At 47.7% G+C, this 12,700-nt stretch overlaps 1 protein-coding gene across 7 annotated transcripts in view; it reads right to left on the minus strand.

The window, feature by feature from the left end:
• The window catches only part of ARHGAP44 (Rho GTPase activating protein 44), a 141,931-nt gene extending 132,209 nt beyond the window's left edge, over positions 1–9,722 (minus strand). For all 7 annotated transcript variants that reach the window (XR_012328624.1, XR_012328625.1, XM_073797736.1 and 4 more), the window contains exon 1: positions 9,165–9,722. Coding sequence is in view for 5 of the 7 variants with exons in the window: in XM_073797736.1 (XP_073653837.1) it covers positions 9,165–9,217 (53 nt within the window). In the remaining 2 variants the exon portion in view is untranslated. The remainder of the gene's footprint in view (positions 1–9,164) is intronic.
• Between the last annotated feature and the right edge of the window lie 2,978 nt (positions 9,723–12,700).

The following is a 12,700-nucleotide window of genomic DNA, read 5'->3' on the forward strand; positions in this document are numbered from 1 at the left end:
AAGAATTCACAGGCTCTCGTATATGAATACTGAATGCCAAAATCCTAAATAAAACAACTAAATCTAGCATTGTATAAGAATAATTAGCAAACCATAGTCAAATAAGATCAACTGCAGGAAGGCAAGGAGAGCTCAATATTAGAAAATCTACTGAGGTTCAAGAATGTAAAACACAAGGTCCTCATGGGCAGGAACTGTAGGAACAATCATTGGTGTATCCCCAGCACAGAAAACAATGCCTGGAACGTAGCAAGTGCTCAATAAATATCTGTGGCATAAATTATTGAGTGAATATATTAATAACTTAAGGGAGAAAAACATATGATTATCTCTAAAGACCATGATAATATAGTTAATCAAATTTAACTTTAATGCCAAAGAAAAACTCAAAGTAAAATACATTTATGCAGCATGTAACATGATTAAAAAATAAAATCTCTCAAACCAATTATCACACATTTCCACAGAGGATAAGAAGAAGACAGGGAAGTCCACATTTTGCCATTTATTCACCAATATTTTAACACTGTTCTACAAGTCCTAGACAATGCAATTAGACAAGAAAATAAAATAAATATAATACTGAAGAGGAAGAAGCAAAATTACTATTTGTAGAAAACATTTATGATTGCTACCTGGAAAATTCAATAGACTCAATTTTTTTAAAGTACTTAAAAATAATGAGAAAGTTTATGAAGGTGATTGTTTAAGATATACAAAAATCAATAACTTTCCTACATTCCAGCAATAAAGAGTAAGGAAAACATAACAAAAGATTCCAAACATTAAGTCTACAGTAATGACAAATTACCTAAAGCACAGAAGCAAAATTATACAGGACGCAAGTAGACAAAAACTAGTTTATAGGATCATAAACAGACTTGAATAAACATACCCTATTCCCAGATGGGAAGAATTATCATACTAAATACTGCAAAACTGTCAGTTTTCCCCAACTTAATGCATACGTTTTAAAAGATACTAAGGAAGAATAAACCAATGAGCGAAGCCAAAAGAATATAATCAACTTTTTTTTTAAATAAAAAAGCAATTTGTAAATTAGCTCTGATTAAGGCACAACAAGATTTTTAGGCAAAGCTGTTGAGTCCTAACTGCCAAGCCAAGGAGCTTCCCCAGATGAAGCTGAGATGAGGGGCCCAGACCGACTCCACTGCACCCCCCACCCAAAGCCTGGGATGCACCAACCCATCCCTGCTCACCTGGGCAGTAGAGCCCACCTTAAATCCCTGCCAACTGGCAGGTCAAGAGAACAAACTAGAATCCTACAAACAGACACAAGTAGATGAAATCTTTTAGTACATAATAATGATGACGTTTCAATACAGTGGGTATGAGTTACATCATTCAATTTCATATCACGGTAACTGTTTAAAAAAAAAAAAAACTAAATGTGACACCTACGTGATGTCCCACACCAAAATTAAAGAATTTGATGAATTGAAGATTTGATGGCAAAATAAAATTATATAAATGGTAATGAAAATGTATAAATATTTATGTCATCTTAGGCTGAGAAAAGTGTTCCAAAGCATAACATTTAAAGCACAAACCATAAATTGATAGACTTGAGATCACGAAATATTATAAATGACATAAAACAAAATATAAAAGGCAGAAAAAGCTACAGGGAGATGTGCATGGCATAAGACAAAGCTTGTATATGCTTATTAACAATTACCTAAAAGTCAGTAAGAAAACAGTTATGAACATGACTTTAAACAATTGGGGCTTGCAGCAACTCAGGAAAGGCCATGAATGTCCAGCAGACATAACAAATGCTCAACCTCACTAGAAATTTGAGAGGAGAAAAGAGGTTTTGGTTTTATTCAGGTAATTAACAAAGTTATAATATCAGTTGCTGATAGAGTTGGGGAGAAGAAACTAGCAATTCTTCTGAGGATGAAAATAGAATATGTGTGTGTGTTCATATATATAAAACGTACATTCACAGTCTTAAAAACTTACATATTCTTTGGCCCAGCAATTCTATTTCTAAGACTTCATCCTAGGAAAGTAAACCCATAGGATATATTTGCTACATGATTACCAAAGGAAACCGGCGGACTCTAACGGAATATTATATCGTTGACAAACTATGCTGGAGACACACTATTATTGACATGGGATGATATTCAAGATGAAGGGGGAGGGACTTCCCTGGTGGCACAGTGGTTAAGAATCCACCTGCCAGGGCTTCCCTGGTGGAGCAGTGGTTAAGAATCTGCCTGCCAATGCAGGGGACACAGGCTCGAGCCCTGGTCCGGGAAGATCCCACATGCCGCGGAGCAACTCAGCCCGTGCGCCGCAACTACTGAACCTGCGCTCTAGAGCCCACGAGCCACAACTACTGAGCGCATGTGCCACAACTACTGAAGTCCGCACGCCTAGAGCCCATGCTCCGCAACAAGAGAAGCCACCACCATGAGAAACCCGCGCACCCCAACGAAGAGCAGCCCCCGCTAGCTGCAACTAGAGAAAGCCCACGCGCAGCAATGAAGACCCAACACAGCTAAAAATAAATAAATGAATTTAAAAAAAAAAACAAAGGAGGAAAAATCTGGTTGCAAAACAGTACACACCAAACCATCTCTAGCTCTTTAAGAACAGATATACACCTATGAAAAAACCTGGAAGACCATATCCAAAATATTCACTGTGGTCTCCAGGTAGTGAGATTACTGGTGATTTTTTTTTTTTTTTGCCTTTTTGCCCACCCATGAGTTTAAAACTTTTCTACGATAAAGTATCACTTATGCAACCAAAAAGAAAGTTAAAAAAAAGTAGATTGAATTCTGTGGGAAAATAAACATTTATCCTAAAAATAAACCCTGAAGTTGGAAAATGAAAGCAAAAACATCTGCTTCCTGGACAGAAAGGATAGTTTAAAATTGCTCGACAGCCACACACTTCCCACAGGCAGTGGGGTGCCAGGTGCCAGCTTGCTGGGAAGCCCTGCACCGAATAGGAGAGCCCTAACTCTCCCCGGCTCCCCCCAACCCGCCCCCCAGCTTCTCTCCAACCCACAACTGACTTCACTGGGAGCTGAAGCCTCAGGGTATTATCTGCTGTCGTTATCAAAATAGCATTTGAAATATATGTTGTCATAGCATTTGAATCTCTTGGTTATCAATAAAAGAGCTCCTTACTTATCCCCTCTAAAAGGAACAACCATAAATTAAATGACTGTTTTGCTCACATGGCTACGGATTCACTCTTTCTAGAGAAAAAAATTGCTCCTTGTCACCCATCATGAAAAAACGCTAATGACTACTGATACATTTCTTTGCTGGATGGCCACTGGGAGGGGAAGTCATTAATTGCTGTTGAAAGTAATGGCTCCCTCGCAATGACTTGCAGGTCTGGGAGAACAGAATTCTGCAGGAAATCCTGACGACTGAGGGCTGTACAGCAAGGAGCTTAGGAGACAGGAGCAGAGAATATTCCCTCCAGATTCGCTAGCCCGTTCATCAGTTTGTGAGTACATTCTGTTCTCTGTCACACAGACACACCACAGCAGGTGGCCAGACATGGGCTTCCATAAAACTGATGAAAACTTCGCTTTGAGACCTCATAAACGTGCACCTTGGGGGACAGGATTGAGTCTGCCCAGCCCTGCTGGCCTAACAGGAGGACGTGGTCCCACTCACAGGGAATTAGAGGTGGGAGCCAAGCAGTCCAATGACTAATTTGCAGTGACCTTTCCATGATGCCCTATGGATTGGATCATGGCTCTCAGGAGGCCTGCTGATGGGCAAGGCAGTGTCTCAGAGACACCTTCAAGGAAAAGATCCTCGCTGGCTTCGGCTGCTGTGGCCCAAGCAAAAAATGCCTGCAGCACCAGTGCTTCTAGAGGCTGCTGCATCCTCGGCATCCATCTGGGTACCACTGGCGACTGCAGTGACATCCTGAGAGCTGCACAGCAGCAGTGAGGCTCAGCCCGGCTCTGCACCAGAAACCGAGCCCAATCACGGTGGCAGGCTGAGCGGTCTAGGAATGGAAGACGGGGGCTGTGCAGACCAAACTTGGCCTTCCACTCACCAACTCACAGACTTGAAAACCAAAGAATCCAACCCCACCGGCCCTGCTCCCGCCCTCCCACGCCTCTCTCTCTCACACTTCCAGAGCTCCTTGCCTACTCCTGGGCTTCTTGAATGTCCCCCGTTTTGCACGAGAGCACAGAGTCCACTGACGGCCACCGTTGGGCAGCGGCCCTGGGAATCTAAGAAGCCCCTTACACTTGGGAGGCCAGCGTTTTTGGAGAGCTGAATGGGCAAGAAGCAGAAAATGACAAGGAACCTCACCGACCATTTCTTGGGCACCTGGTGTAAGCCAGGCTCCCTTTAACTCTTAACAGTCTTCTGAGGCAAGGGCTACCGTGACCCCCACTGTGCAGATTGAAAAAAAAAACCCTCCTCCTCCCCAGGTCAAAGTGTCAGTTTTACTTCCATTTTCTCGGTCACTTAGCAGGTCTCTAAATCTCAGCTCAGGGAGACCAACCCACCAATTCCACCCAACACAAACCAAACACCACTTGCAAGAAAAATACTCTATGCCTTTCAGGATGCCTCTCACCCCAGCAGCCGATAGACTCTCCTGAAGGCAAAAAAAAAAAAAAAAAAAAAAGCAACGTAAGTCAGGCATGAACTAGTTCCTCCCTTAAATCTTGCTCTGTCCTTCCAAAGCCCAGCTGTGCAGCTGTGTTCACGCCTCTATACGCCCCTGCCCACCACAAAATGAAAGAGGCCCGGTGTCAGGAGCCTCTTGCATCTCTGTCTACGATGCAGGGATCCCTTGCTCACTCATGCCTTCGGCTGCCAAAGAATTTCAGAGAACAGACTATACACCAGGCATTAGGACAGTTATCCCTGCCTTCGAGGAACTTGAAGTCTAGTGGGAAAGGTAAACAAGACGAGACAAAAACAATGCATGCCTTGCAGACACAGATTCCAAGAGAGAAACAGGGATTTTGTTTACCCTGCACTGCAAGAGGCCCTGAACCAGCCCAGAGCCTAGCACACAGCAGGCGTCCAATAAGCATTTACTGAATAAAGGAAAGAATGAACGAATGCCACGTGCATACAATCCAGTAGCAGTTACAGCATATGCCCAAAGATACTTTGAGCTACTATTTATGGAGCATGCCCTAGTGCTGAGCACAGTGTTGGGTGCTTTTCAGGGGTAATCTCAGGTCCTCATTGCCACAATTACCACATTACTGTTACCGAGTCCAAGCTCGTGCTACTCGCCGCATGACAGGCCCATAAATCGAGAGACGAGGTGATGGGGCAGGGAATAATGACTTTATTCCGAAAGCCAGCAGACCCAGAAGACGGTGGACTCGTGCCCCAAAGAACTGTCTTGCCTGAGTTAGAATTCAGGCTTCTTTTACACAAAAAGGGGAGGGGGTAAAGCCAAACACTTCCTGGCTCCTGTCAGCCTCCAGAAGGGAGGTGTTAATTTCTTCCTCCCTGCATTCACAGGTGGGCATGGTCAGGATGTTTCCTGTGAGCTAAACAAAGGTATTTTAGCTTAATGATCATGACCTGGGAGGCAGGGTTCCCAGAGATGGGCCATTATGTGTAATTTAAGCTTATGGGCAACATCCCTTTAGTGATTGACTTGTAATAGAACACAAAGGGTCTTCCCTATTACATTACCACAGTGCAACTCTTGTTATGCCCATTTTGCAGATGAGGAGACTAAGGTGCAGATTTCAGCTCAAGATCCCGTAGTCAGTAACCAACCAACCAGATCCATCGCACCCGAAAGCCGGTGCTAGCTGGAACCATTAGGCACATGGTGGTCCAGTCTTGAAGGGCCAGGGATGCTTCCCAGAGGATGAGCTGAAGTGAAAGGACAGAGAGAGTCCAAAGCAGAAGGACTGTGTGCAAAGATGGGAGAGGCAGACCAAAGAGGAGACGAAACTTTTGCCAGTTAAGTGCAGTGGGTTTGAAACTCTTCCCAGATGCTGGTACCCTCTCCACGGAGAGGTGAGCACTTCAAGAGGAAATACCGTTAGCTCCACTGAGTACGTGTAAGCACGGCAATTCCTACATTGTTAAAGGGAGTGGATTTGACCTCCGGAGGTTTTATATTCAGAAGACCTCCCAAACCCGCAACTTATGGAAGGCGAGCTGGGTGAAGAGCCGTGAGGAAGGGCACCGCTCCAGCCCACCTCTCAGCCTTCCCTCAAAGACAGGAACGTCGGCATTTCAAAGACACGCAAGGACAAGAATCCAGCGGCTTGTTAAAGCCACGCCACTAGGTGGTCCACCAACCCCACACCTGAATTCCAAGCGTCCAATCCTATTGCTTCCACGGATTCAAGAAATTAAGAAGCACGGTTAGCATCATGCCTCACTACATTCTCAGTAAGACAAAGTAAAGGCTGCCCCTTTTATTTACCTGCATGGACCCTATGGCAAACTCTTTTAACCTTGTCAGTAAACGTGAACTAAGCACCAACTGCCTACAAGGCACTGTGCTATATACAATGAGCATTAGTGGCGATCTATACATTCTGTGGTATTGTATTTGTAAGAAGTCAAAAAAAAGAAAACTAAGCATTTCAAAGAGTGATGAGTGCTGTGACAAAAACGAACAGGATGATGGGCGGGGCCGTGAAGGAGGTGGGCGGGGGGGTGCTCTCAAAGGCCTTTGAGCTAAAGACCTGGATGATGAGGAAAAGGCAATATGGGAAGAGCAGACCCTCAGCTGGGCAGGGAAAGTGGGAAACAGCTCAAAGCCCCTAGATAGAAATGAGCTTGGTGTGTTGGGGGCAAGGAAGCCTATCGTGGCTGGAGCACAGTGGAGGAGGGGCGGGCAGGCGGGTGGGCGGAACAGGAGTATGGAAAGACAAGGAGGGGGTCAAGTCGGACAGGGTCTTGTAGACCCCTGGAAAGACTTGGGGCGCTTGGTGCACTGAGATGCCCCTGGAGGCTTTCAAGCAGCAAAGCGGCACAAACTGGTTTTTGCTCTAAAAGGTTCACTCAGAATGTCACCAAAATGGATACAAGCTAGTGATACTGAAGAGTGGGCTGGCCCCCACTTTACCCGGTACAGGACACCACGGATGCCATCTGACGAAGAGCCAGAAATTCATCCACACACCAGCATCCACCAGACTCCATAAACAAGTGGAAAGTACCTCTTAGTGACCAGCTGCTTGGACTTCCAAGAACGTGCTTTCAAATTAGTAAGACCACCTGGTTCCTATTCTGAAACCCAACTTCTTCCCTTTTCCCTTGGTCATTACATCCATGGATGAGGGTAGAAATCAGGTTTTATGCCCAAGGCTCAACTTCTTCCCTTTTCCCTTGGTCATTACATCCATGGATGAGGGTGGAAATCAGGTTTTAGGCCCAAGGCTCGTAAATCTTACCACTTCAAAACAAGTCCTGAAGAGAGAAAGAGCTGTGTTTCAGGGGCGCCAGGGAGGAAGCGTGAACACCTTGTTACCATTTCGCTTCCAGCACCAAAGTGACACGCCAGGACCAAGTGAGAAGGGCAATCCAAGTCTACGGTCAGGGGCCTCTTGGTCACGTGGTTGGTCTGGTGCGATGACCTGATGACAGAGGCCAGCCAGCAGAGTGATGCAGAAATCAAGTCACCAAAGACATGTCAACTCAACTGTCATCTGCTAAACAACCCAGACAGGAAAACACTGCTTCCGCGTCCAACATATCCAAAGGCAGCCTGTGTGCAGCTATATCTGTGGCAATGCCATGCCAGAAATCCGGGCTAATCTGACTCTGCTATTCATAAATTCTCCCCCATGTGAAAGCACATGTGTTTGGGAAAGGAAAATGCATCCAAGTCAATTTTAGACATGGTTACTTGGAAACCATCTGGCGTCCCTGGAAGCATAGGAAGCCACCACATCCCCTGCCCTCAAATGCCCACCATAATCAGGGCAGTATGCTTACATGGGCATTCAGTGTCCCCAGTTAGGTCCCCACTCCCGCCCTACCAAATGCCAGTTCGGGCTCCATTTCCCACCCGAGAAAGGTATTGGGTTTCTTGGTAAACCTAGTGGAGGGCCCTCGATGTGTTGAGCTCGCACTTGAACTGCACCCAAGGCTGGGTTCTCTGCGTTCTGCCGCCGGCCTTAGTAGGGAACACCTGCATTCCTTGACCACAGCAACAACAGAAATCTCTCCCCAGGGACATAAGTTCCACGAAAAATCCCCTCTACCTAACCACCCTGCGTGCAGAGCCTGTCGAGCTTTGGAAGAGAACCACCAGAACCCTTCTGTAACATCAATAGAGCCTGGCACCCCGCGGAGCATCTTCTGAAGACACTAGCCCAGATGTAGCCCATTTTCACCGCGATGACAGCCACAGCCGGCTGGGTCTCGCAGCGTCCTAGGGCCTGGCTCTTCCTGACTGTGAGGCCTCGGTCCCCCTCCCCTACCTGGCTGTGATCTTCTGCTTAACTCATCTTCCAGAGGAGCTGGGCCTCCCTTTCCGCAGCCTCCCTCCCTCCCTGCGCTGAAACCTGTCTCAGAACCAAGCCGACAGCAGCGCCATTCCACCAGCACCTGCCCTGCCCCCGCTTCCCCCACCCCTACAGATGCTCTCTCCACCACCTAACGCCTCGACAAACCCGGCCAGGAGAGAGATCCAGAATCTCATACGGTCAGAGCCCCAAGAAACAAACACGGCAGGAGGCGCAGGCTCAGCTCTGCCAAGACGACCAGGCCCAACACTCCCCCGGACCCCCGAGGAGCCCCGAACTCGGCCCAGGGGAAAGCATCTTCGCAGGGCGACCGCGGTTCGGCGGCCTCCAGCGCCATCAGAGCGAACACCTGTTTCCAGGAAGCTCTGGGGCCAGAGGGAGAAGGGAGTCCCAGGGAAAGGCAGGGAGGACGAGGTGAAGGGGCAGCTGGGGACGCAGGTAAAGGATGCGTCACAGTTTGCGCTTGGCAACCGGAGCCCCGGAGCAGCGGGCAGAGCATGAGAAGGGGTCCGGGAAGTTCAGGGAGGAGGGCTTGCGCCCGCGAGCGGCGCCCCGAGGGGGCGAGGGCCGGCAGGGAGCGAAGGGCGGAGGGCCGGAGGCCGGCGCGCCCGCTCCATCACCTGCGCGCCCGGCGGATGCAGGCTCGCAGCGCACCCCGGCCCGCGGCGGCCAGCGGGTGACCTACCTGCCCACCGTCTGGTTGGCCAGCTGGCGCATGCGGTTAAACTGCTTCTTCATCGTGGTCCCGCTGGCGCGCTATCCCGGGAGCTGGGGAGGACGGAGCAGCCCGGAGCCCGCCGCAGGGTTACATGGCTCCCGCGCGGAGCCTCCCGGGCGACGGCGGCGGCACTGCGGAGCCTCCGGAGCCGTCTGGCCCCGAGCGCACCTCCCTCCCGGGGGCTCCACCGCCTACTCCCCCTGCCGCCGCGGCGCCGGCTGCCGCATCCTCCTCCTCACGCGCGCCGCGGCGCCTTCATCCCAACGCCCGGGCCGCCCTGGGCGCCGCCGGGTCCGCCCCGGCTGCTTGCCCCCAGCCCAGCTCCGGCGCGGGACCCGGGTCTCCGCAGGCTGGCTGGCCGGCGGCCGGGGGTCCCCGCTGCGCCTGTGCGGAGGGCGCCGTGCATTCTGGGACTTGTAGTTCCGCGCCCGGTGCCCACCTTCCCTCTGCCCGAAGTTTCCACGTGCGGCGGGGCGCGGAGGTGGGCAGAGGCGGCGTAGCCGGCGGCTTTGCCCTTAGCATTCTAGGAAGGGAAAGGTTTTCCTGCTTTAGAAATAAAGTGGAACCGAGAATACAACGGCACATTAAGAGCATCTGTCTTCCATTGTCTCTTTTTTAAAATGAAATACAGGTGACTTACAGTATCATATTAGTTTCAGGTGCACTACATAATGATGTGACATTTGCATACATTATGAAATGATCACCACCATAAGTCTAGTAACCATATGTCCCCACACAAGTTGTTACAATATTACTGACCATATCCCTTATGCTGTATATTACATCCCCGTGACTTATTATATAACTGGAGGTTTGAACCTCTTAATCCCCTTCACCTCTTTCGCCCGCAGCCCCTCCACCCTCGTCTCTTCTGGCAACCACCTGTGTGTATTTTAAGTGAACGGGAGGCATCGCTGCTTTGAATTCACAGGAGGAGTTTTGCCAGCAGGAACGTGTCTCATAAAGTTACACCTGATGAACATTGGGGGCGGGGTTAAGCTTGGGGCACAGGGGTTGATGGTCAGATTTTGAACCAGGCATAGTTTGCATCCCAAGAATTTGATCCTCGCTTTTCACCAAACCTAGTAGGTAACCAGAAGCCAATATAATGATAGTGGCATTGTAATCACGGGCCGAATTTGACCAGGACAACTTTCTTGTGTGTCTTACATTCCAGCCTCATTTCCCTTCCACCGCTGGGTCATCAGCTGTGACCCGCCTGCAGCGTCCTACACAGCGTCCTACACAGGGGCAGCCCATTGACCTCAGTTGGCTCTTGAAAAGGGCTCGTTGACTTTCTGCAGCCTCTATCCTTAAGAAAACAAAGGTGATTGCAGTTAGGTTTCATCATGATCTACCGAGTAAGAGCAGTGTTGTCGCGTGGTAGGGTCTTTGGATCAAACCGATATGAGTTTATATTAGAATTCCAAATACCAATTATATAACCTTAGGGAAAAATGCACACCCTCCCTAAGCCTCAGTTTTCTCATCTCTAATAGAGAAATAATACTGCATGAGAAATAGCAAAGTTAGAGAACTATTTGCTAAATTACCAACAATCAAATAACATCTAAATTTCTATGTAGTACATTGTCATCTTCATTTACTACAAATATGATTATTGTGAGTGCACTAGAGAAAAATGCTATTCCTACAACAGAAGTACTAATGTGATAAATGAAAGAACTTTTTTGAAACGGGATATGTTGCATACGTTGATTATAGTTGCAAGATGTCCCAAATATGGTTCCAAGTATCTTGCTGGCCAGCTGAACAAAAAAAAAGATGGTTTGAGGCATGTCTTGGCTGAATGAACAAGAAATCTTTAATTAGTTGTGAATTTAGCCTCAGTTTATTAGGTCAGCAGCTCTAGCCAATTAGTAAGTGAAAGCATTATTTGCTTTCAACCAACTGTGTTATGTCTATAATATCAACTTAATTTTTATACAAACTGAAGTTATTTTCGTTTTGACATTTTTTAAAAAAACCAAGGCACAGCACGTTTTCATAAATAATAGTGAGGCATTAAGGGCACTGGCTGACTTTTAGTAGCACTGTCTCTGGTAACGTCTAGAACCTCACTGTCCAATACAGTAGCCACCAACTACACATGGCTATTGAAATTAAAATTCAATAAAATTTAAAATGTAGTTCCTCAATCACCCTAGCCACATTTTAAGGGCTTCAGAGCCCCATGTGGCTAGGGGATGCTGTACTGGACAGCACAGAACTCTGGTAGACCACCCCAATATCATGCCAGACCCTGCCTTCAATTCTGAGATATTTCAGTTCAGCTCTGCTTCTCCACAAAAGACAGCCTACCCTGCTAGAGTGTGGTCCAATAATAGTTTATTAACTGGTGGTTTCTTCACAAATTTCTGTTCTCCTATGAGCTTTTCCTCCATTCAGCCGGGGCTTTTTCTGCTTCTTACCCCAGGGAGGGGATGACAGTGCAGAAAAAAAGAGCAAGGAGCGTCAAGACTACTCTTTTGATCTTTCAAAGCAGGCTTCAGAAACACATGTGAGAGAGCAGGGCTTTAAAAGAAAGGGGTTTGCAGTTTCAAGACTATGGGCTTTGGAATGTTAATAGTCTACGCCATTAATAGCAGAGTTTGAAGAATATCCTATCCTTCCTATTCTAGATAAAGAACCCACAAGCTGTGGGGTGTTGAACAAGATGATAGGGGAGGGGGAGGGGAGAGAGGGAGATGAAACGTAGACGATGAGCGTGCAGATTTTATCACTGTTCAAAAATGTCACTGCCTTCCCTATAGGAAGGGATTATACTTCCTCTTCTCTTTGAGGTCAAAATCGATCATGTGATTTTCCTTGGACAGAGAATATGCACAGAAGTGATTTTTGTCACTTCAGAGCAGAAGCTTTAAGAGTCATTTAGAGATCCTACCCCCTTCTTTTTTCACTCCGCAATGAGCCAGATAGGGGCTGCCACGGATCACAGTCGTGGTGATCCAACTGGAATGAAAAGCAACACCTTTGTTGTCGTCAGAGGTTTGGGGAGTGTTTGTTCCTGCAGCATCACTGAGTCTAAGCTGACTACTACAGAGGGAATCTCTGAGAAAGCGACTTTCCCCTTGCCCTTCCCAGTGTCAAAACTTAAGTTGGGTACAGGCAGGTTGGACGCAGATATATCACGTAGCTTTAGGTCATAGAGCAAAGGTCACAGAGAGCCTCCATGTGAGGGCCTGGGGCACCCAAAACACAGTGCTGTGGTGGTTCCAGGGTTCCCTGCACCAAGCCACACGCAATGAACGTGCGTGTGCCAGGAGGGCTGACAAAGGTACCAGAAAGAGCTGGACGTGATGCTGCTGGCATCAAAGATGATGAGAAGGCAGCAATGGCTGGGGTGTGCAGTCAACAAGCCCCAAAGTACTCTGACATTTAATTTCTATCACCAGAAGAATGGACCGAATGTTTCAGCTAACCGCATTTGAAGAAGACAATGAAAGGGAGGAGAAGGAGGAAGAGGAAGAGAGAGGAGG

This window comes from Tursiops truncatus, chromosome 20 (genome assembly GCF_011762595.2).
Source record: "Tursiops truncatus isolate mTurTru1 chromosome 20, mTurTru1.mat.Y, whole genome shotgun sequence".
NCBI classification, from domain to species: Eukaryota; Metazoa; Chordata; class Mammalia; order Artiodactyla; family Delphinidae; genus Tursiops; species Tursiops truncatus.